The sequence below is a fragment of the Apodemus sylvaticus genome, chromosome 4, assembly GCF_947179515.1.
Source record: "Apodemus sylvaticus chromosome 4, mApoSyl1.1, whole genome shotgun sequence".
Taxonomy (NCBI): Eukaryota; Metazoa; Chordata; class Mammalia; order Rodentia; family Muridae; genus Apodemus; species Apodemus sylvaticus.
In genome coordinates this window covers 47124748-47149941 of record NC_067475.1, presented here as the reverse complement: position 1 = coordinate 47149941, position 25194 = coordinate 47124748, and the positions used below count along the sequence as shown (strand labels likewise).

The window sequence follows — 25194 nt, the reverse complement described above, 5'->3', positions numbered from 1 at the left end:
TTCTATAGGCGTACAGGCCATTAGCATTAGGTGGTGCACACGCTCGCTCTGTTACCTAATGCTTTTCCTTATCTTTTCCAGCAGGAAGCAGGATCCCTGCAGGGTGGCGTCAGGCCCAGACTCCCATTTGCTTTCCAGCGTGGGGGCCTTTCTGCTCCACAGGCTTCCACTCCTCTCAAACCTCAGTAGGAAATAGTCACACACAAGTTTGAACAGACACCACAAACTCAACAATCAACATTTGGGGGGCTCTGGAAGACGAAGGGTTTGTGGTGAAATAACTGAAGTGACAGAGGTGTTTTTCTCCCTACAGATATCAAAGTGAAGGAGCAGTCTCTGGAGAACCTCGTCAGGTGAGTGTGCTGAGGGTGAGCACATCTGTTTTAACTCGCTGACAAGTAAGCTCTCCTTCAATTACCCAAGTCGAAAGATGCTTGAGAAATGAGCTCTCAACAGTTACACGGTGAATATTTGCTTCATACAAAAGAAGAGCAGGGTGATCTGGTGAGCGGAACAGTCGAATTCACAGATCCAACACTGAGAACAGGGCTGGGCGTTTAATGGTCATCCAGGAACTGTGGGTGGAACGAATTAATATGTTGGGAGTTCAAACCTTGGCTCTGAGTCTGGCATCAGCTTCTGGTGGCTGCTGCTTTGGGGCTCACTTCTCCCGTGTCCGAGGACGGGGTCCTCTCAGTGAGGCAGTGGGCAGTACAGCAGCCCCCCCACATGGCAGTGGGCACCTGGGACGTGGCTGATGGAGTGAGGAGAGAAGCTTGCATTTAAGTTTACACTAGTAATTTCAAAACCTTCAGGTTGTTTGAGACAACTTTAATATATAAATCTATTTTTTAAATATACTTTTATTCCTTGAGAATTTCATACATGTATACAGTATATTTAGTTATGTTCTCCCTCCAACGTATCCTCAGAAGTCTATTTTTTTTTATTGTTATTTTTTTATTCGATATAATTTATTTACATTTCAAATGATTTCCCCTTTTCTAGCCCCCCCCCACTCCCCGAAAGTCCCGTAAGCCCCCTTCTCTTCCCCTGTCCTCCCTCCCACCCCTTCCCAGTTCCCCGTTCTGGTTTTGCCGAATACTGTTTCACTGAGTCTTTCCAGAACCAGGGACCACTCCTGCTTTCTTCTTGTATCTCATTTGATGTGTGGATTATGTTTTGGGTATTCCAGTTTTCTAGGTTAATAACCACTTATTAGTGAGTGCATACCATGATTCACCTTTTGAGTCTGGGTTACCTCACTTAGTATGATGTTCTCTAGCTCCATCCATTTGCCTAAGAATTTCATGAATTCATTGTTTCTAATGGCTGAATAGTACTCTATTGTGTAGATATACCACATTTTTTGCATCCACTCTTCTGTTGAGGGATACCTGGGTTCTTTCCAGCATCTGGCAATTATAAATAGGGCTGCTATGAACATAGTAGAGCATGTATCCTTATTACATGGTGGGGAATCCTCTGGGTATATGCCCAGGAGTGGTATAGCAGGATCTTCTGGAAGTGAGGTGCCCAGTTTTCAGAGGAACCGCCAGACTGCTTTCCAGAGTGGTTGTACCAATTTGCAACCCCACTAGCAGTGGAGGAGTGTTCCTCTTTCTCCGCACCCTCTCCAACACCTGCTGTCTCCTGAATTTTTAATCTTAGCCATTCTGACTGATGAAATCTTAGGGTTGTTTTGATTTGCATTTCCCTAATGACTAATGAAGTTGAGCATTTTTTAAGATGCTTCTCCGCCATCCGAAGTTCTTCAGGTGAGAATTCTTTGTTTAACTCTGTACCCCATTTTTTAATAGGGTTGTTCGGTTTTCTGGAGTCTAACTTCTTGAGTTCTTTATATATATTGGATATTAGCCCTCTATCTGATGTAGGATTGGTGAAGATCTTTTCCCAATTTGTTGGTTGCCGATCTGTCCTCTTGATGGTGTCCTTTGCCTTACAGAAACTCTGTAACCTTATGAGGTCCCATTTGTCAATTCTTGCTCTTAGAGCATACGCTATTGGTGTTCTGTTCAGAAACTTTCTCCCTGTACCGATGTCCTCAAGGGTCTTCCCCAGTTTCTTTTCTATTAGCTTCAGAGTGTCTGGCTTTATGTGGAGGTCCTTGATCCATTTGGATTTGAGCTTAGTACAAGGAGACAAGGATGGATCAATTCGCATTCTTCTGCATGCTGACCTCCAGTTGAACCAGCACCATTTGTTGAAAAGGCTATGTTTTTTCCATTGGATGTTTTCAGCCTCTTTGTCGAGGATCAAGTGGCCATAGGTGTGTGGGTTCATTTCTGGATCTTCAATCCTGTTCCATTGATCCTCCTGCCTGTCACAGTACCAATACCATGCAGTTTTTAACACTATTGCTCTGTAGTATTGCTTGAGGTCAGGGATACTGATTCCCCCCAGATTTTCTTTTGTTGCTGAGAATAGTTTTAGCTATCCTGGGTTTTTTGTTGTTCCAGATGAATTTGATAATTGCTCTTTCTAACTCTGTGAAGAATTGAGTTGGGATTTTGATGGGTATTGCATTGAATCTGTATAGTGCTTTAGGCAAAATGGCCATTTTAACTATATTGATTCTACCGATCCATGAGCATGGGAGGTTTTCCCATTTTTTGAGGTCTTCTTCCATTTCCTTCTTCAGAGTCTTGAAGTTCTTGTCATACAGATCTTTCACATGTTTGGTAAGAGTCACCCCAAGATACTTTATACTGTTTGTGGCTATTGTGAAGGGGGTCATTTCCCTAATTTCTTTCTCAGCCTGCTTATCCTTTGAGTATAGGAAGGCCACTGATTTGCTTGAGTTGATTTTATAACCTGCCACTTTGCTGAAGTTGTTTATCAGCTGTAGGAGCTCTCTAGTGGAGTTTTTTGGGTCACTTAGGTAGACTATCATGTCGTCTGCAAATAATGATAGTTTGACTTCCTCCTTTCCAATTTGTATCCCTTTGACCTCCTTATGTTGTCGAATTGCCCGAGCTAGTACCTCAAGTACAATATTGAAAAGATAAGGAGAAAGGGGGCAGCCTTGTCTGGTCCCTGATTTCAGTGGGATTGCTTCAAGTTTCTCTCCATTTAGTTTGATGCTGGCTACCGGTTTGCTGTATATTGCTTTTACTATGTTTAGGTATGGGCCTTGAATTCCTGTTCTCTCCAAGACTTTAAGCATGAAAGGATGCTGAATTTTGTCAAATGCTTTTTCAGCATCCAATGAAATGACCATGTGGTTTTGTTCTTTGAGTTTGTTTATGTAGTGGATTGTATTGATGGATTTCCGTATATTGAACCAACCCTGCATTCCCGGGATAAAGCCTACTTGATCATGGTGGATGATCGTTTTGATGTGTTCTTGGATTCGGTTGGCAAGAATTTTATTGAGTATTTTTGCATCGATGTTCATAAGGGAAATTGGTCTGAAGTTCTCTTTCTTTGTTGGGTCTTTGTGTGGCTTTGGTATCAGCGTAATTATGGCTTCGTAGAAGGAATTGGGTAGTGTTCCTTCTGTTTCTATTTTGTGGAATAGTTTGAAGAGTATTGGTGTTAACTCTTCTTTGAAGGTCTGGTAAAATTCTGCACTGAAGCCATCTGGTCCTGTGCTTTTTTTGGTTGGAAGACTTTCTATGACTCCTTCTATTTCTTTAGGCTTTATGGGACTGTTCAGATGGTCTAGTTGGTCCTGATTTAATTTTGGTATTTGGTATCTGTCAAGGAAATTGTCCATTTCCTCCAGATTCTCCAGTTGTGTTGAGTACAGGCTCTTGTAGTAGGATCTGATGATTTTTTGGATTTCCTCAGTTTCCGTTGTTATGTCTCCCTTTTCATTTCTAAGTTTGTTAATTTGGATACTTGCTCTGTGCCCTTTGGTCAGTCTGGCTAAGGGTTTATCTATCTTGTTGATTTTCTCAAAGAACCAGCTCCTGGTTTTGTTGATTTTTTGTATGGTTCTCTTTGTTTCTACTTGATTGATTTCGGCCCTGAGTTTGATGATTTCCTGCCTTCTACTCCTCCTGGGTGAAATAGCTTCTTTTTGTTCCAGGGCTTTCAGGTGTGTCATTAAGCTGGTAATGTATGCTCTCTCCATTTTCTTTTTGGAGGCACTCAGGGCTATGAGTTTTCCTCTTAGCATTGCTTTCATTGTGTCCCATAGATTTGGGTATGTTGTGTTTTCATTTTCATTGTGTTCTAAAAAGTCTTTAATTTCTTTCTTTATTTCTTCCTTGACCAAGGTATCATTGAGTAGAGTATTGTTCAATTTCCACGTGTATGTGGGTTTTCTATTGTTTCTGTTGCTATTGAAGACCACTTTTACTCCATCGTGATCAGATAGGAGGCATGGGATTAGTTCGATCTTCTTATATTTGTTGAGGTCTGTCTTGTGACCAATTATATGGTCGATTTTGGAGAAGGTACCATGAGGTGCTGAAAAAAAGGTATATTCTTTTGTTTTAGGATAGAATGTTCTATATATATCAGTTAAATCTAATTGGTCCAAAGCTTCAATTAGTTTCATTGTGTCCTTGTTTAGTTTCTTTTTTCCTGATCGGTCCATTGAGGAAAGTGCAGTGTTGAAGTCACCCACAATTATTGTGTTAGGTGCAATGTGTGCTTTGAGTTTTAATAAAGTTTCTTTTATGAAAGAGGGTGCCCTTGCATTTGGAGCATAGATGTTCAGGATTGAGAGTTCTTCTTGTTGTATTTTTCCTTTGACCAGCAAGAAGTGTCCCTCAGAGTCTCTTTTGATGACTTTGGGTTGAAAGTCAATTTTATCTGATATTAAAATGGCTACTCCAGCTTGTTTCCTGAGACCATTTGCTTGTAAAATTGTCTTCCAGCCTTTTACTCTAAGGTAGTGTTTGTCTTTGACCCTGAGGTGTGTTTCCTGTAAGCAGCAAAATGTAGGGTCCTGTTTACGTATCCAGTCAGTTAGTCTGTGTCTTTTTATTGGGGCATTGAGTCGATTGATGTTAAGAGATATTAAGGAATAGTGATTGTTACTTCCTATCATTTTTGACGTTATTTTTTAAATTTGATTGCTTAACTTCTTTTGGGTTTGATGAAAGGTTACTATCTTGCTTTTTTCAGGGTGAAGTTTCCCTCCTTGTATTGGTGTTGTCCTCCTATTATCCTTTTTAGGGCTGGGTTTGTGGATAGATATTGGGTAAACTTGATTTTGTCGTGAAATATCTTAGTTTCTCCATCTATGGTGATTGAAAGTTTTGCTGGATATAGTAGTTTTGGTTGGCATTTGTGTTCTCTTAGAGTCTGCATGAGATCTGCCCAGGACCTTCTAGCCTTCATAGTCTCAGGTGAAAAGTCTGCTGTGATTCTAATAGGTCTTCCTTTATATGTTACTTGGCCTTTTTCTCTTACTGCCTTTAATATTCTTTCTTTGTTTAGAACATTTGGTGTTTTGATTATTATGTGATGGGAAGTATTTCTGTTCTGGTCCAGTCTATTTGGAGTTCTGTAGGCTTCTTGTATATTCATGGGCATCTCTCTCTTTAGGTTAGGGAAGTTTTCTTCCATAATTTTATTGAAGATATTTGCTGGCCCTTTAAGTTGTAAATCTTCACTCTCATCTATGCCTATAATCCTTAGGTTTGGTCTTCTCATTGTGTCCTGGATTTCCTGGATATTTTGGGTTACAAGCTTTTTGCATTTTGCATTTTCTTTAACTGTTGAGTCCATGGTTTCTATGGAATCTTCAGCATCTGAGATTCTTTCTTCTATTTCTTGTATTCTGTTGTTGATATTTGCATCTCTGTCCCCTGATTTCTTCCCAAGGCTTTCTATCTCCAAAGTTGTCTCCTTTTGAGTTTTCTTAGTTGTTTCTACTTCTGATTTTAGATCCTGGATGGTTTTGCTTAGCTCCTTCACTTGCTTGTTTGTGCTTTCCTGTAATTCTTTTTTCTTTCATGACCTCAGCCTGTTGACCAAAGTTCTCCTGTATTTCTTTAAGAGATTTTTGTGTTTCGTCTTTCATGACCTCAGCCTGTTGACCAAAGTTCTCCTGTATTTCTTTAAGTGTTTTTTGCATTTCCTCCTTGTTGGCTTTTGTATTCTCCTGGATTTCTTTCAATAATTTTTGTGTTTCCCTTGCAAGGGCTTCTAACTTTTGATCCATTTTCTCCTGAATTTCTTTAAGTATGTCCTTCATGTGTTCCTGTACCAGCATTATGACCAGTGATTTTAAATCCAAATCTTGTTTTACTGGTGTGATGGAGTATCCAGGACATGCTGGTAGAGGAGAATTGGGTTCAGATGTTGCCATATTGCCTTGATTTCTGTTAGTGACGTTCCTGCGTTTGCCTTTTGCCATCTAGCTCTCACTGGTGTTACTTGGTCTTGTCAGTGCTGGACTCACCAGTGCAAGCTGCCCCTTCCCCGTTGGCCTCTGGTGCACAGCTTACACCCTGCACTGCCTGTAGACAGGGTGCTGCTGTCCAGGCTGTTCAGATCCCGAAGCAGGCACCTGAAGGCTCCCGCTGGGGCCCGCAGGATTTATTGGAGCACACTGACTTCTCCCAGCTGGCCGCCCGGAAGCCCCCACTAGCCTCTTGAGGGACCCTCAGAAGTCTATTTTATGACCATACATTTTATATACATATTAAATATTTCTGATAAAAACATAATAATGAAAACATGCTGAAAGCGCTTCTCAGACTTCAAAGACATGCTATAAAAACAATGTTTAATACTTATTTGTGAATTAGAAACTCAAATCTAATATTGTGATATTAGATTAAATATATTTACATGTTATTAAAACCAGTTTGGCGCTAAATCGTTCATATAGTGCCTAGAATGTTTGCTACACTTCTGCTAGTGAGTATTGATGTGGAGAATTGTTGAGCAATGAATGATCAGTGCAGATCCAAAGTGTCAGGACCTCTCATTTTTGTGTCATCGATCATTTGGAAAACTCGCATGCAGAACAAATGTACATCACCACTGAGGATTTTCAGATCTTGACAGTTCCTTTTCTTAGAGAAAGACGTAACAAGAGTGTATAGGAACATGTTAAGACAGACATGGCCAGCACGCCCCGGGCCCTGGGTCCAGACCCGGTACCATGAAAATAACAAACCCCTAATCAGCAGCAGTGTAGGCGGCATTGACCACAGGGATGGCTGCACCTAAGGTATCACTTTTAATAAACATGATTTGATTCAGATGCACATCCTAGTCAGAATGTTCATCTTGCTGTCATTGCAGTGTCATTGGGGACAGCTCAGGTAGAACAACAGAAAAAAAGCTTAAGAAACTCAGTCACTGGACACAGACTTGGTTTCTACAGCAGTGGGTATCATGTGAAGGCCGCTGAGGGAAGGCTGTGCCACTCGGGAGGACCTGGGGAGGACCTGGGGAGGACCTGTGCTGAATCCCACACTGAAATGTCCTGAGAAAGGACACTGACGCCCGGTTTGTGCTCACAGAGGAAGAAAGATCTACGAACCCCCTCGGTACATGAGTGTGAACCAGGCGGCCCAGCAGCTTCTAGAAATTGTTCAAAATCAGAGAGCACGCGGAGAAGAACCAGGTACTTTGGACCCTGGGAGAGTCTTCCCTTATCCTTACAGACAAATCCGCCATGACATATCTGACACACACTCAAACCACGTGGAAGCAGGGTCAGCGCTTTTACCTCCTTACATATTTCTTGGTTTTTGCTTGTTTTTGTTTTCTACTTAAAATTCCACAGGATTTGAGCTCTTCAAACTAAAATTGTCATAATTTAAATTCTTAAAAATGACTTTTTATCAAGGACTTATAATCAGATTTTATGTTAAAATGCTAATGTATAAATGTTTGATAAAATAGAACTAGGCACCACTTATTTCTAGTCAGTATGATCTGTCCTACATAAATAATTTTTTTCTGCTTTTTCTCCTCAACACTGAAATATAGAATAGTTTTCTTTACGATAAAGACAAGAGTCTGTCTTGCATGCCTGATAGATAGGCCGAGAGTGTGGTCTACAGTAAAGTGTGTCTGGATGGACTGTGTGCTGAGAACTATTGAATGTTCCTTATCCTCCTGTCGGCACTGTCTGTTGAGTACCTGACCTCTCGAGAAAGCATGCATTGAAGGAATTTTAAGCAATCATTCTATATTTTTAAGTCTCTATTCCTTGGGTTTATTTTTGTGTGTGCACACTTGTGCTAGTGTACGTATGGAGGTTGGAGGAAAAACTTTCAAGAGTCACTTCTTTCATCATGTGTGTCCCAGGAGCCAAACTCAGGCCATCAAAGCATGGTGGCAAGTCCTTGCCCTCCCAAGCCCTCCAGTGGCCCACTCACTGCATGTTTATCCCTGCTGGGTTCCTTGTGTTCCCTCTTTGCCTTGTATGAATCCTCTCCACATCTTTTTAAATCACTTGTCAGTGAGGACAGCTTTCCTAACTAAAGGATAAAAGCAATAAGAACTCAGCCAGCTCTTCCCCCCCACCCACCACCCACCCTGAGACAGGGTTTCTCTGTGTAGCCCTGGCTATCCTGGAACTCACTCTGTTGACCAGGCTGGCCTGGAACTCAGAAATCCGCCTGCCTCTGCCTCCCAAGCACCTAACTGAATGATCATGAAAAGAGAAGGATCTTTTTTCTGAATTTAAAAGCCTAAGTCTCCAGAAGTGCCTATCATTTGTACTGAGCTCTATAGTTTATGAAGTACTCTTGTATTCAATGTATTAACCTTGTTAATAGAATGTACCACACCACAACTACCACTTAAGATATAAAACATCTTTGAAAAAAAATGAAGTTAGTACTTAATTAGATGACTGAGCAGAAACTCACAGCTGCGAAGTTTTCTGACTCTCCTAAATTTTACTGTGTCTTGGTCAGTATAAATATATCTCAGGAATTGATCTAAAATATACGTGTGTTGGGGCAGGAGGGATGATTCAGTCCTTACAAGCACTTGCTGTTCTTAAAGAACAGGTTAGGTTCCAAGCACACGATTGAATGGTTCACAGCCACTTGTAATTCCAGCTTCAGGATATCTAGTTCCCTCTTCTGGCTTCATGCAGACCTGTGAGCACATACATGCACATGGGTGCACACACCAACACACACACACACACACACATACACTAAAGTTAAACCTAAATCTTTATGGTATGGATGAGTCATGAACATGTATACTCGGAACCTGTTTTAAGATAAATGTTATATCATTTTGTGGAGTATAAATACAGCTAATTTTTTTCCAGTTGTTAAAACATAAGCTTGGGTTAACCTTTGAAATTCTCAGTTGGTCTGAGGTGAGTCAGTAGCGACAGTTAAGAAGTCAGGGCGTTCTCAGTACACTTGCCAGACTGTTATTTTGAAGGTTGAATAAGGCGATACACTTTCTGAACTGCTCTCTCTCTCTGTCTCGCTTCCCAACGCCCGTGTTTAAACAGCAATCACTGAGGAGACACTCTGTGTCGGCTTAGCCAGAGTTGGAGCTGAAGACCAGAAAATTGCAGCAGGCACGTTACAGCAGATGTGCACAGTGAGCTTGGGAGAACCATTGCATTCTTTGGTCATCACAGGGGGCAACTTGCATCCACTGGAGATGGAGATGCTAACTCTTTTCTCTATACCGGAATCCCAAAGTACTGATGGACTCTGAACATGGGTGAGATTGGGGGATGCGGTATTTATATGACGGATGGCATGGCTCTGTCATTTATGAAGAAAAAAATAACACAAGTGACCAAGAAGAAGCAGGCTGAGCGACAGCGTCTGATTCCTGCGGCAGCTTCCCCCACCACCGTGAGCTGCTGTTGCTGCCTCGGGTGGCTGCTTGTCAGGGCGCGCGCGCGTGCACACACACACACACACACACACACACACACACACACACACACACGGGCAGACCAAGCAGGAAAAGTGAGCCGAGTCGGTGCAACGCGGTTGGGACCAAGAATGACGTAAGGAAATTGGAGAGGTTTTTCAGGGACAAGGCATCATGACTCAGCAAGAAAAGCAAATAAAAGATTACTAATCTTCATATGTTGTTTTATAATCTCTTTTATAAAAAGGTAGCTGTTGGGCTGGAGAGATGGCTCAGTGGTTAAGAGCACCATCTGCTCTTCCACAGGTCCTGAGTTCAGTTCCCAGCAATCACATGGTGGCTCACAACCATCTGCATTGGGATCCAGTGCCTTCTTGTGTGTCTGAAGACAACTACAATGTACTTATATGCATAAAATAACTAAACAAGTCTTTTTAAAAAAATGGTAGCTGTCAGGGGCTGAGGACATACCTTAGTTGGTATAAAAATTCAAGTGTGTCGGTGTATAGCTGTAACTCTAATGCTAGGTGGGAGCAGAGGCAGGCAGAGCCCCTGGGGCTCTCTGGTTAATCTGTGTGTGCCGTATTCCATGCAAGACAGCTTCAGAAGATAAGCTGATCGCTGAGTGTGGAGACTCACTCCTTAAATCCCAGTGCTTGGGAGGCAGGCAGACAGATTTCTGAGTTCAAGGCCAGCCTGATCTACAGAGCAAGTTCCAAACTACCTTATGCTTAATAATAATAATAATAATAATAATAATAATAAGTGTGAAACAATATAGAGGAAGAGGATACCAAATGTTGATGTTAGTCATCACACATGCACACATATACATGTGGATACACATTCACTAGACACCAATTTTAAAAGGCTCATATGTTTAATGACCTTTGTTCTTCTGGAATAAAAGTAGCTTCATTACAGTCGTGAGTATTTCCATAGCCTAATCAACTTGATCGTTTTGCTCAGTTTATTCATGAATATTGGTTGAAACTTTTTCTACTTTCGGGAATTATATATGCATTAGCAAGAAAATATTTTGACATTTCATTTGAGATGAAATATTTTAATGTGTATAGAAATCACATTTTGAGACTATTATACACATAAGAGGAAAGAGACAAGCTAAAGCAAACATTAAAATGTTTTAAATATAAAGGACTTCTAGGCTTGGCGATTGGATGGCCACACTCCCTCCCATCATAAGCTCTGTTACCCTGTGTGATTGGTGAAGACTGGGGAGCCAGAGAGCAGGCTGGGAATTTTGCCTATGTGGCTTTTCCTGTTGAGACATTCTCAGACCTCCGTTCAACCTAGCTGGTGTCATACTGGCTTGAGATGGTTAGTGGAGGGGACTGTGGGCTCCAAAGAGAGCTGGGCACTGAAGAAGGAGCCCTTAGGAAGGAAGATGCTCTAGAGTGGCGAGCGAGTCTCTGACCTCTGTCCTAACTCCTCAGCTTACTCCTCATTTTCTCTATGTGCAGAAAGATCCATGGATCTAGGTGAAAAGCCAGGCCAGGGGCCTCAAGAAGCAGGCATTGCTCTCTATTGTGAGAGAAGACAGCTTCGGGGTTGAATTCTGACAAGTTAGAAACCCAGAATGACCATTGCTATAAAGACCAAGCTTGGGTCTCAATTAAGGACTGCTTCATATAATGTGAAGTTAAGCCTCCGTCGGTGATGGAGGTGATACGCAATAATTTAATGTCTACTTGGACAAACTTTAAGATGGGTCACAAAATGGTGACAAAAATTAGTATAATATCAATAATAGCCTTAGAGCAGAAGAATATGTGGGGTGGCTTTATGACTAGAAAAGGAGAATGCTGGGTAACAGAGATGTTGACATAACCTAAACCTTGGCACTTTAGAACTGTGCATGGATGGAAAACAAAGGTGTTTTTGTGCATATAGTGAGAAGAACTGTCATCCAAGAACAAAAGGAAAAAAAATTGGCCAAAGTACAGAGGAAGAGAAATTGTCAAACCTCAGGAAGAAGAGTAAAATTAAAAAAAAAAAAAATGTTAATCACAATTGTAATGTCATGGGGGCAAGATAAGATCAAGTTGTTTTTAAAATCTCCATACTTTGGTGGACAGAAAATGACTGCTTGCGCATGCACACACACACACACACACACACACGTGTGCATGTGCCAGAGCCTGTTTGGAGGTGAGAGGACAGCTTCTAGAAGCAGGTTGTGGGGACTGAACTCAAGTTGTTAGGTTTGGTAGCAAGCACTTTACCTGGTGACCCACCTCAGCAGCTCCAATATCAGTTTTAAAAAGCATGTCGGTAATGAGACCGTGAAAGTGGGAGAGTCAGAGAGCGAGCAGAGCAGATGGAAATGACAGCCAAAATGTCCTCGTTTAGTAAACATCAATACCTTGATCCAGTATACTCAATGAACTACAAGCAAAAGAAGTAGGACATTCATACTTATCAGTTAAAACCGATAAGAGTCAAAGTTAGTTAGAAAGCAAGCAAAAAATGCTTGTAGGGTTGGAACTTACCCCGTGTAATTTGAAATTAAAATTTAGGTTTGTTGGTTTCTCAGCTTGGCAAACCTGCATGTAATTTAACCTCAGTTAAACACCCTATAGTTTTGATAGATAACAGTGCTGTCATCAAGAATTATTTCTCTCTGTCCATTTATCCTTTACCCTAACCCTTTGAAACCAGCGATCTATTCTTTTTCAAGAGTTTTGCCTCTTTGAGAATGTCAAAAAATATGAGTCTGACTTCCATAAGCTCAGCGATCTTGAGATTCCTGCCAACTGTTCCAGGTATCAGAGTGTGTTCCTTTCCTACTGGTTAGTAGAGTTCTCCGCTATGGAGAGACTGCAGTTTGTTTATCCGGTGATCATCTAAGAGATATTTGAGTTCTACAACCTACTCTTTAGTAATAATGATGATTGTTAAAGCATTCCTATAGAGGCTTTTGTGTGATTGTTCCAGAAGAGATACCCAAGAATGGGATTTCTGGTTCAGAGGACAGGAGTACATTTCCTTCTGTAGGAAGCTACCTGTTTGCTGGACAAGCAGGTTATGTTTGTCGGTGCTATAGTGACATGGATATCACAGGGATAAACAATCACTTTCGGATTGGATTTAAGGCCTGCTCCACAGGAGAAACAGGTCTGGGAAGCTGATACATTCCAGGAGTTAATCTACCACTATTTGCTAAATAGACATAGTATCAAATTACATTCTAAATACATGTTTCTGTACCCTTAGACAAGTGTAACTCAGGTCTCATCAGAGAAAAGTCCTTGTGTAGTGCAGGGTTAATACAGAGAGTCACCACTGGCTAAAGTGTGGGGACACATGTGTGGAGCTCTCAGCCAGACATGGGACATCTATAGTACATATCCTCCCTGCCAAGGCTCAGGGAATGCAGAGAAAGACGGAACAAAAAGACTACTCAAAGAGTCAGAGATAGGAAAGGATCAGAGTGAACCTGTCCTTTAGACATAAGTGTTGGACCTCTGGGTTTGTGGCAGCTGTGGTCAACCTTCCAACACAGATGGGGGAGGAGCACATGAGCCCTCACCCTTGAGAGTTATCGGCTAGTCATGGACTACTAGAGGAGGGAGACTACATTTATGTAGGGGTGTAGTTTCTGGTGGGTTGCCCATGCTCCAGTAGGAATGACATATCATACAAATTAGACTCTGGGTCATAAGGAAGCAGACAAGGCAAGCTGGGGCGGGGAGGTGGGGAATAGCCGCAGGAGCTGAAGGGTCACAGTGGGAGACAAATGTGATCACATACATTGTGTGCATTTATGCAGTCCTGAAAAAATTAATACATTTTTAATTTTGTTTACCAGTCTGGTTGCATTAAGAAATGCCTAGGGCATCGGATGTGTCTGAGGGTACTTACAGAAGATCCAGTGAGGAGGGCACTGAATATGGACAGTATGCCATGACCTGTAAGCCAGATAGAACCACCTCCTCCTCCTCCTCCCCCTCCCACTACCTACTCGAGCAATGACAAGAGTGACTTAACACTGCCAAAATGACTTCCAAACCGGCATTTTCTTTCTCCATTCTCACAGTACTACATGTGAGTTCTTGTTGCTTGTCTCTTGCAAGACAGCTATGGACTGATTGACTGTCTCTGTCCCCCTTTTCCCAAATGCTGCTAGTTGAAGACTGGATGTAAGGTTGTCTATAAAGGATGTAACTTGCCACCTTCTCAGGTCTTAGATTGTAGTAAAATACAGCTTCCACTTAGTTCCTGTGTGCCCACTGGCTTTTGGAGACGGGCAGCCCAGAGTCCCACCCTCTTGCCATCTTTAGTTTTGGGTCAGATGTTAAAAAGAGGTAGTGTGCTTCGCTTCCCTTCCCTTCTTTTTGAAACTGTTTGTTTTCTATCTCCTTTGCTTCTCACGTCCGTGATAGCGTGACCTTCGAGGTACTTGCCGTGGGATTCTGATTGCTAGTCTTCCCTATGGTGTGGATAGTTTGGAGTTTATCCCATGTGGGAAGTACACAGCCGTTCTTCAAATACCTTTTTAGGATAAAGAGGCTTTATCTCTTTCTTGATCTCTGATGAATCTGATAATAGGAGTGACATTGTCCCACAGTTGCTAAGCTCTGTTCTGTATCTGCTGTTTCATTCTTGAAATGGTTTATGTGTTCTGAATGGGTAACTTGTCCTGATCTGTCCTCACGGTTATTGACTCTTGCTTCTTTTGTGCTGCTTTTGAGTTCATTTTATTTTCTTTTAAAGTTTTGCTTATTGTCCTTAATTTTCATTTTTTTTTAAAGATTTTTTTTCTAACATGCACATGTGTACAACTGTGTGAGTTATCTGTAGAGACCACAGGGACAGAAAAGGATGTTGGATCCTCTGGAACTGGAGTTACAGACCATTCTGAAGTCATCATATAGGAACCAGAACTGGGTCCTCTTGAAGAGCAGTAGCTATTAGCCACGGAGCAATCCCAGCCCTAATCTCCAGCTTCTTACTTCAGTCTTTGGTGCAGGGTTATTTATTACTGTGTAATTGTACAGTTTCATAGTGGCTACATCAAGATCTTTACTAGCTTACTCCAGTGTTCACGTTGTTACAGCACTTGGTTAACTCACCTGGGATTTAAATTGGACATTTAAATATCATATATTAGGTCCCAGGTCTTCTAAAACTCTACGATGAAGTCAGCCTTTCTGTTCTCCTATGCAAGCAATGTGGTGACAGGCAGGGTGTGCGTGTCTGTCCCTTCTGTATGCTGGTCAAAGACGGCAGCTCTGGCCCAGTAGTTTGTTCTACTTAGTCTGGAACTTGGGGAGTTGGGTAGGGCTTTTTTAGTTTGCTAAGTAGGATCAGCATCAAAGCATTAATGACTTGAAGGTGATCCTTGGGGTTCATACATTATTCACATGGTTCTCCTGGGCTTCCGAGCCCCTCAGTCTCCCCTAGCTCAGTGCCCTGGCCTGCCTTTCCCCATCCTCAGCCAGGAGCTTGGCAGTCTCAGTACTCTTCAATTCCAAATTTCCTGAGTGGGACTACACCCCCACCCATGGAGAAGAGAGAGAGATTAATGGTCTTTTTGAAGTCATATCTTTTCCAATCAAAAAAAGAACAATCTGCCCTTTCCAGGAGTTGACGCTTCTGTTGGTTTCCGTAGCTGCTGGCTATCAGTCACCGGAGTGCTGCTGCGTCTGACAAGTCTCAAGCTAACAGGGCTGCAGATGTGTTGTTAACTTTGCCTTTTGGAGTCTTCCTAAGCCAATGTTGACCTTTACACTAATTACTCGTCAAAGGGAAGTATCATGACGTAGGGAGTTCCTGTAAAGTGGAACATGATGAGCTAGCTCACTGCCTAGGTAAGGACATGAGGCTAGCAGATTGTCCCCATTTTATTTAGAAATTTAGATGATCACATATTTAAAAGTTAAAAAAAATGGCAAAGTGGTAATTACAATTGCCATGAAACTGTATCCATGCTTACATGATTCTATTTATAAAATGTTACCCTTTAAAAGATAATATTCCTTGCCAAATTCAAGAAATACCATTGTGAATGCTTTTAGCTTTGTATTGTCTGATTTCTAATCTTTTACATTTAGCAATAGCTGGCTTACAAACAAGGTTCGTAGTAATTAATTCAATACTACTTTCAAAGATTTAAATTTCTCATTAAAACATTTTTCATGGTGTGTGTGTGTGTGTGAGGTATGTGCTCATGTGTGAAAGCCAGAGGACATTGGGTGTCTCTGGCTTATTCCTTTGAGACAGTCTCACTGAACGTGACGCTAGGTTCACGTTCCTCATCTATGTTGGCATTATAGCCACCAGTGTGGCCATGCCCAGGTTTTTCTGTGGATCCTGGGGTTTGAACTCAGGACAGCTTGCTTGTTCACAGACCTCTTAACCACCAAGCTATCTCTCCAGCTTGTTTTTTCTTTTTCTTTTTTAATCAATAAATCTTGACTTCCTACTGTGCTGGGCTGTATGCATTCTAGTGGTATGCATTCACCAGGATCCTAGATATAACTGTCTGTTTAAATGTTGGTGACACAAACAAGCATGAATTTCATGGTAGACTTTAAGATATTAATGTGTTTTGTGCATCATGCAGTACCCATAGTGGCCAGAAGAGGTCACCAGATCCCCTGGGACTGAAGTTACATGTGGTTGTGAGCTGGGTGTGGGGAATTGAGCATTGATCCTTTGAAAGAGCAGCCACTCTTAGCCACTTAACCATCTCTCCAGCCTCACGGGGAGATTTTTTTTTTTAAGCTTGGAGATAGGGCTAGTAGAACTGACAATGTTCAAAAGAACCATCAAACTTAGTTTTCTATTTTTCCTTTGAAAAGAATGCAAAGTAGTAAATTGCTGGCATTATATGTTTGCTTCTCCATCTTCATTGTGTGTCCAGTCTAGATGAAAAGCTTGTTTGTCGCTGCACTGTGAGAAATACGACAAAATTAGAAACACAAGCATTTCAGTTCCCATGGGGGTTGGAGAAGTAGCTCCGTGGTTAAGAGTGCTGGCTGCTCTGCTTCTAATGGTCCTGAGTTCAAATCCCAGGGACCACATTTGGCTTACAACTATCTATAAAGGGGTTTAGTGCCCCCTTCTGGTGTATAGGCAAAGTACTTGTATACATAAACAAACCCTTAGCTGGACCTGGTACATTCAGGAGGCAGAGGTGAGGGCAGAGGCAGGTGGGTCCCTATGGGGCCAGCCTGGTCTGCATAATAAGTTTCAGGATAGCCACCTGTAAAAAAAAATATTCTACAGTTCATAGGAAGTTGTGTTGTGGCAGCACTATATACCAGGAATTTAGACTCCTTCTCCCCGCCAAAAAAAAAAAAAAAAAAAAAACCCAAAAAACAAAAAACAAAAAAAATCAAACCATGAATACAGATTCAGAGTTTAAAACAAGAAAGTAATAATGATTATTTCCAAAACAAGTAGAAGTGGGGCAGCAAGAAAAAGAGCCAACATTCTGAAGTAGAGACTGCAAGTGTGCAGGAGCTCACCTTAGAGACTGCAAGTGTGCGGGAGCTCACCTTAGAGACTGCAAGTGTGCGGGAGCTCACCTTAGAGACTGCAAGGGTGCAGGAGCTCACCTTGGCAGCCAAGGTGACACAGGCAGGCTGCTGGGGAAGGAAGCAAGATTGCTACTGAACTGTAGTGAATGACTTGTGTCAACCGGTGTGAGAGATGAAAAGGTTGTGTGACTTGACAGGCCACAGTGGACTTTGACTCAGAGGCTAATTCTAGGAAACAGAGCAAAGGCAGCCATTCCCCGACTACAGTCACCGTGTGGTGAGCAGCAGAGACAGCAAGGAGAAGCAGGAGGGCTGCAGAGCAAGCGGAAGCCAGCCCAGCAGATCCCTCAGGGTCCCAGCCCAGAGCCAGGTCCTTCTCTGTTGGTGGGAAGATGAACAATACTCAAATGCGATCCTGCTTCCAGTCAAGTCCAGGAACCCAGTAGCATTCCTGGGAAGGAAAAGTGATTTCAGAAGATTGGAAAGGAAGGGAAGGACTTGGTGCTGGGAGGCTGAGGAAGTAGAAGTGATGTTTCAATTTCAAGGATTCTATAAGGAATTCTGTTTTATACAGTCACACGGGGGCAACGTGGATGGGAGGATTTGTTTGACTTTGTATGTTGGCAAAACGTGTATGTAAAAATTCTGACCAGACAGGAGTAAAACCAGAGTACTGGGAACTGTGAAGACTCAGACAGAACATATCCACTCTGAAAATGCAGGAGGCAGCCGAGGCTATAGCTACAGGACGGGCAAGACGGACAATTGAGGCTGTCCTGACAGGATTCCCTTTGACAAGATGGCATGAGAGTTTTCTGCAAGAGAAATTTTTTCACCTTAAAAATTATTTATTTATATTGGACTGGCCTCAGACTCACAGATATCCACCTGCCTGTACCTCCTTGGTGTTGAGATTAAAGGTGTATACCGTGATACCTGGTATACATACTTTGGAAGGGTCATGCACACTGGTGTCATATTTGGGGTCAGCTTCATGTTACATGAGGTCATCCATAGAGGGTAAGATAAGAACAACTCAGTGCTAGTGGGACACACTCTAAATGGATTTAAACTAAAGGAAAAGGATGTAGGAAGAGGCTCTGGGCAATGGAAAGATACCTTAGCATCTCTCTCCTGAAAATTCTGCAAGTGTTCTTTTTGGTCCATTCAACTCAGAGACATGAAAACTTTTACACAGAAATTTAATTGAAAACAAAATTTCAATACAGCTGTTTACGATCACTTTAAAATACACTTCAGTTAAACAAAATACATATGTCAATGTGTGCAAGTAGAAAAGGTGAAAGATACTTCGTGGCTCTATTGTAGTGCACTCGGGCAAGTCATAACTGTTCATGGCAGTGTTTTCAAACCACCCAAGTCTTACATGTGACACTCCCACCTAGCCATGTAGTAAACATTTTTAGAAATGTTTTGATGCATCATCTTCATCAAGGAACCAACCCCAAGTCCAGAACTAGCCGAATGTTTTCAACCATTACAGGCAGGGAAGGAAAGTACTGAGCAGGTGTTCAGGAAGACGGGATTGGGGAAAAAATTCAGTCACATTGTTTCCAAATTAGGGGAGAAAATATAGAAAACATATTTGAAGGAAACGGGACAAAAAAGGTGAGTGTATTCGAGGGACATTTAAATTACGTGGTACCCATGGTGATTTCATTAGACGCACCTTCAAGAAATACCTCAGATAGAGTTCTGAATGTCAAGATATCTAGGGAGAGTAGACAGTCCTTAAAGAAACAGCAATGTGGCAATTCACCACCAAAACAATCCCCAGCATGGCTGTACATAGCCCAGAAGGTCACAGTGCACAGGCTCGGTTGTGCCAAATCCCAACGAGATGGAAAGTGGAAACAGATTGAGGAACTCAGTACCTGGTGGGAAAGGACAGAGTGAACAGAAATCCCAGAACTGCCGAGATGCTTCCTGCCGTGAGTTCCAGCTTCAGTCTGTGTGTGCCACTCTCCTGGTCACTACTTCATGAGCATGCTAACATACCCCAATGAGTTGGGGGATAAAAGCATATGTAACCATCGCTTCTGCTTTTCATGCTTTCCAACATCAGAATCAGAATTACAAATTCCTGTTCAAAGCCGCGGAAGGCACAGGCTCCTATTTACAAATTAGATTTCTTCTATTGACAAGGTTTAAGTAAAACGCAGTGTTGTGAATCAGACACTACTTGAAGCTCAACATCGATCCGTGCTTCTTGGCATCCGACTCCCCAACGATGGCCTTGAGGGCAGGCACTGTTCTTCATGCTGGCACGGAGGATGCTCTGTCTTTAGCGCCAGTCAGTGAGTGACTCCACCATGACTTCCATTGAAGCTTTCTCCTAATTGCCTTTTAGAGGGATGTAAGGCGCTCTAGTGCCATTTCCCCCAGCATGGGTTTGGATCCGTGACCAAGTTACAAAGCAAACATCTTAGAGCACAGGAAGAAACAGGCTGGAGGCAGTGTGTTAAATATCCCCACAGCAATGGCATCACTAATGTCTGCTGACTTTCCAGAAATCTACCCAGATCAACTACAGCTTCTTGCATCTTCAAAGTATTGCTGATGGGCTTTTAAAAACACAGTCATCAGAAAAGACTGAATTGCTACTGTACCACACACTTTCCCCAGAGAAGGATTCCTTCCTTATGCTATGGGGATCACAAACTAGATTTTAAGATGCTGTCAATCATAAAGCATGCAAATTTCTCTTATTTATAAAAATGTGAGTGAGAAAATGAGCAAAGCCCCTAAGTACTTGGGTACAGAAATACTCAGCACTGGAGACCCACCTTGTTTTCTGTGTTATTTGCAGTTAGGAAATGGCTAAATATAAACCAAAGATGAGTTCATCGATAAAGCCCCACCTATTTGACCTTTAAATGGAGTGGCTACACCTCTCTGTTACATTTGTGCAAACACTCCGTCATATACAATCTTTCACTCTTTGTCTTGACTCTACTTTAGATCTGAATCATTAATGTGGCCTCTGGAAATCATATCTTAAGAATGTTTCATGGAATTCTAAATCAATGTTCTTCAGAGAATTCAAGAACTCCTCCCCTGCACCCCCCGCTAAGATTCTTATAAATTAGAAAATAATGTGTTTCAACAATGGTGACTTTTTGTAGAAAGAAAAACAAAAGCTTAACTGACCGAGGTAATGCATTCCAAGTCAAAAGCAGTGGCCTAGTCTTTGCAGTTCTGATGACGATTTCAAAAATTTACCCGACTGAAGTCAAAGACATGTTCCATACGTTTACTGCCTCACTTTGCACAGCTCTGAGAAGTTTTAAAGTAAAACCATTGTCCGATGACTGAGAGTGTCAGGCGGGGCTGAAATGACGGGACCCGTGACCCAGCCTGATACAGAAAAGGAACCAGTTTACAGCATCTAAGCAGACTTAGGAAAGGAAGCCAGCATTAGCTGAGGGTGGGCAATTAACAAAAATGTACTCCCAGTTCACAGTGTCTAGAGAACATTTTCTTTTCTTTTTTCAAGTCAAGAACTGGTTTTAGAAGAATAAAAATTAATTACTATAATCTATTCTACCACAAATACTTTGGAAATAATCTAAACTTAATTATATATGAGAAATGAGACAACACTGCATATATAAAGTGACTTAATGAACCAAAGCTAGAGGTCAGAGTTCTTTATTTACAAGCCACATTTAGTCACATTTACAGAACGGCAATGCCTCACCGGGGAGCAGCACAGTACAGTGTAAAGAACTCTCGATTGGATGTTCCACTTGAGCCTTGGCTTTGCCACCACTGATCCCTGTAGGAAATGACAGCTTTTCTGGACTTGAGGTCTCTCATCTGCAAGTGAGAGGTAGAGGCAGATCGCTCCCAGCAGTCTGTGTGTAGGTGTGAAGTTCTATCATAAGCAATGCAGTACTCCTAAATCCCAGCATCCCACCCCAGGCTGGCTCCGACGCTACCATCTGTAAAATCATGACGGTTCTGATCAGCTACATTGTGGGTTAGCGATTTGGCTGCTCTATAGAGGCACACTGATGTCACAGTATTTTGGTTCCTAGTACATATTTGTAGGCTCTTAACTATCTAGATAAGGAGAAATCAAAATGACATCTGTGGCCATGTTTTTATGCCGCCACTACAGAAGAGGGTGGTGACAGAGAGGGAAAACTAGCCTACGTATGCTAGATACTGTCCTTAAGAAAGACAGACAGGGAGGCTTCAAAATGAGGAAGTTGGACTTAGGTCAAGTTCTTCATCAAGTAGTACAATAGATTTTTAAAAATATACCAGTTGGGGATGTTTATCTGGTAAGGTAAACTTTCCCTGAACAACGTAGGTTTGTTATTCAGAGAAAAAAAAAAACTTTGGTTATTCATAGACTGGGAACTATACACCCACATTGGCTTTTTGTTTGGTAATAATATTAGCCTAATGTTAAGAGTATTTGAAATTTATTTTATTACCATAACCAGACAGTTTTTCTTAGTAAAACCACCTGCTAGTAATCCATCTATATCGAGAATGCTAAAAGACAAGCTTTTTTTTTTTTTAAGTGTTTCTATTCACATTTTTTTTTAAATACACACAGGTATGCCAACATTTAATTAAGCAAAAAATGTCAAAGCCAACCTGATAAATGGCAAGCTCTTGGAACAAAGTGCAAAATTAGTTTCACATCAGACATATTCTACGCCTCATCGAAGGTCCAGCAGCACTCATGGCTTTGTGTACTGCACGGAGGGCCTCCTTAAACACACTGAGGCTTTTTGACAAACACGTTACTTAGAACTAAGAGCCCAGGGGAAAGCAGATTTGGTAAACTTCAGAGGCAGCATAGCTGACTCCACATATACAACGTCAACAGTTGCTGGGGTTAGCTTGTAAAGGCTCACTCACATCTAGAGGCTCTGCCTTCATCTAGACCTTCATTTTCAGCAGTCTGCCCAAGCCGGAGAGTATCCTGGGGTGTGTCAGAACGGAAATGAGAAGGAGGACAGCATCAGCACGGTTCTGTTTGCATTTACCTTCCTCAGAGACCACAGCACTTGTTTCAATCAGACACCATCTACTGCAGGGAATCTTAGCGTTACAACTGCCTGACAGAAAAGCAAACAGGCTTCGAAATTACCGCTTGATTTACAAAAAGGGCGCCACGGACACTGTGGTGTGTGGTCTACTGCTGCAGAGCGTGACGTAGCTCTCCTAATGCATAAACTGTAGGTCAGGAATAGGAGGAAGGTACTTGAGAACTCAGGCACATGTCAGCAGTAAATTCTGCCACCTTACTGCTAACGTGCCTGTCATTGATCCACACTCTTAACATTTTTGCATGGCAAGGTTTTTAAGTTTTTGCTAACAATATCAATTTTACTTAACTAAAGTAAATATTTATTGGGATAAGTGAAACACAATTGAAAATGTTCACCCAAATTGCTTATCCTCAGAAAACACCAAGAATACTTGAGTGTTAAGCACCTGTCATCTCAAATTGCAATTTATTTGTAATTTATGACAGGGTCTCTGTTTGAAGCCCTGGCTGTCCTGGAGCTCACTAAGTATATGAGGCTGGCCTTGAACTCACAGAGATCCCTTGACTCTGCCTCCTAAGTGCTGGAGTTAAATGTGTGGATCACCATGCCTGTCACAATTACACTTCTCATATACTCAGGATCACCATGCCTGTCACAATTACACTTCTCATATACTCAGGACCCTGGAAAAAAATCAACCAGTGTAAGACGCCCCCGTGAGGAAAGATTTTTTTGTCACCAAATTGTTCTCTAGTGATAATAGTTCATCCTCAATCAAATGCTGTCCTAGACTTCCGGGAAGTAATTTGTATTTGTGCAAACAAAACCAGAGAGTCACACTGCTAGTTGGCCCTAGAGGATACAAAGATGGCACTGGACCTCTCTTTCTGCCACCCTGAGGGGCTCTTTCTTGTCAATAACAGAATCTAAACAGGCAAGGAGAGCTACTGGGAAATTTACCATAGACAGGTGAAAGTTTCCATAGAAATCTGTGATTTAGCAGATGGTTTACATCAAAGAAAGTTTTTCTAATGTATTTGCGTTTTTGAAAATAGGCTACAAAGTAACAATGTGATAACTGGATTTTTTTTATAAAGCAAAATAATGTCATTTTTCACAAGACCAAAAATTTAATATATTTAAATCTATGTTGGAAGTACACAGACAATTATGTATGTTACTAGCAAGTCTTAATTTGTACAAATTACAGAATACCCATTAAAAAAAATACATATGACCTTTGATGGTACATTTCTATGCTGGCAAATATATTTCTGATACAAAGGCACTTTGAAAACCCAATATGGTTTGGTTCGTAAGTTTGCAAGGTACAAACAATTTTTACAAACATATGATTACACTGAAGAACGTCAACAACTGTGACATTACATAGAAAACAGACTTCTTTTTGTAAAAACAACACTGGTTTTATGGGAGTAAAAGCAGTGGTTTCCAGCAGCTGTAGTGAGGACATTCAGAAGGTTGGAGGCCCACGGTCTGAATTTCTCACCGGCTGGGCAGGATGACAGGGATGGGGTGAGAGTGATCAGCAAGAACCCCAGCGGGGAAAAGACAACCCAAGACCCTAGAATGAACCCCGAAACCTCGGCAGTCAGGATGGCTTGAAGGGAAAAGCACACGGGCAACAGTCTGGGTGGGGTCCGCTGTGACCCCGACCGACCGACCAACCGACCGAGTACATGGTGGGCGCCACCTGCGTCCTTGGGGCTTCCGAGTTGTAGTGGTCAAGTCTCTGCTTCAGAGCGCTGGGTTAGTACAATGGGTTGCACTGTACTGGAAAAGTTTGGTCCTCAATCACTTTCCTTTCTTTGACTACATTGCCGCAGTGTCAATCTGTACGTAAAGCTGTCTCACTCCAGCCTGCAAAGTTAGAAAGAAAACTTAGAACACTGAACCTGAAAACCTGAAACAGATAACATTCTAGAAAAGCGGTAGAAAGCAAACAGCACCTCATTTGTCTTTTAAAATGGAATGATTTTTGTCTTTCTGCTTCTAAGTATCCATTTTCATTGTAAGTTGTTAAACCACTACAGGAAAAAAAAATTCTTGTCACTAGCCAAATGGCCTACGTCTGTGCTGTTAGATGCGGCCATCTGTGGGCCATCGCAGTTAGGACACGTAGACACGGTAGTGCTGGATTAGCCAGCCACCAGTTCAAGCCAGCTCACCTTGGGCTCTGCCTTCCCATAGCAACACATGCATTTATTTAAAAGTCACAACTGACAACTGGTTCCTTATTTTACACTCGGGTTCCTTCAGTCTTGGATGTGAGTTAACTAGTCAAGGACACTGCAGTCTACACCACACCCTATTTCTTCTGCATTATCAATTTTATTCTCTCAACTGGGTCATTTCTATTAGTGTTCAAAATACTATAATTTCTTTTACTTAAAAAAAAAAAAAGACAGAAAACAACTTTAAGCCACCAGCCCTGCCTGCCTGGTGTGGTCTCAGTCCACTCTGGTGGAAGCCAAACTTCACCAGAGCCGCTCGTCTCATCTTTACTGTCTCTAGTTCCTTTGCTCGCCCAGCCAGCCCGCCAGCCTCAGCACCTCTCCCCACCTTCTACAAAAACCTGCCAAGACCTTCCAACTTGCTCCTAGTGCTCCAGAGCCGGCTCTCAGCCCTGGTTATCAGAAATAATCCACAGCCGCGGTCTCCCGGGGCCAGACACTTCCCCGTGCTGCTTCCGGGGAGAGCTCCCTGGTCGTCACTGCCAGGCTTCTTCCCCATCTCCTCCATCATTGAGCAATAAACGCTGGCCAATCAAAGGCTCGGCCTTCACAACCTACCCTGTTCTCTTCTGACCTCCGCAGCCACACTGTAGTCAACCT

At 42.1% G+C, this 25194-nt stretch overlaps 2 protein-coding genes across 5 annotated transcripts in view; one reads left to right on the top strand and one right to left on the bottom strand.

The window, feature by feature from the left end:
- Nucleotides 1-10014, top strand: part of Dph5 (diphthamide biosynthesis 5) — a 33089-nt gene extending 23075 nt beyond the window's left edge. For all 4 annotated transcript variants that reach the window (XM_052179396.1, XM_052179397.1, XM_052179398.1 and 1 more), the window contains exons 6-8: nucleotides 314-353; nucleotides 7455-7558; nucleotides 9422-10014. In XM_052179396.1, coding sequence (XP_052035356.1) covers nucleotides 314-353; nucleotides 7455-7558; nucleotides 9422-9633 — 356 coding nt within the window. In that variant the 3' untranslated portion in view covers nucleotides 9634-10014. The remainder of the gene's footprint in view (nucleotides 1-313; nucleotides 354-7454; nucleotides 7559-9421) is intronic.
- Nucleotides 10015-20962: 10948 nt separating this feature from the next.
- The window catches only part of Slc30a7 (solute carrier family 30 member 7), a 65431-nt gene continuing 61199 nt past the window's right edge, over nucleotides 20963-25194 (bottom strand). Inside the window, exon 11 of the mRNA XM_052179389.1 lies at nucleotides 20963-24220. Within this exon, the coding sequence (XP_052035349.1) occupies nucleotides 24173-24220 (48 nt within the window). The 3' untranslated portion in view covers nucleotides 20963-24172. The remainder of the gene's footprint in view (nucleotides 24221-25194) is intronic.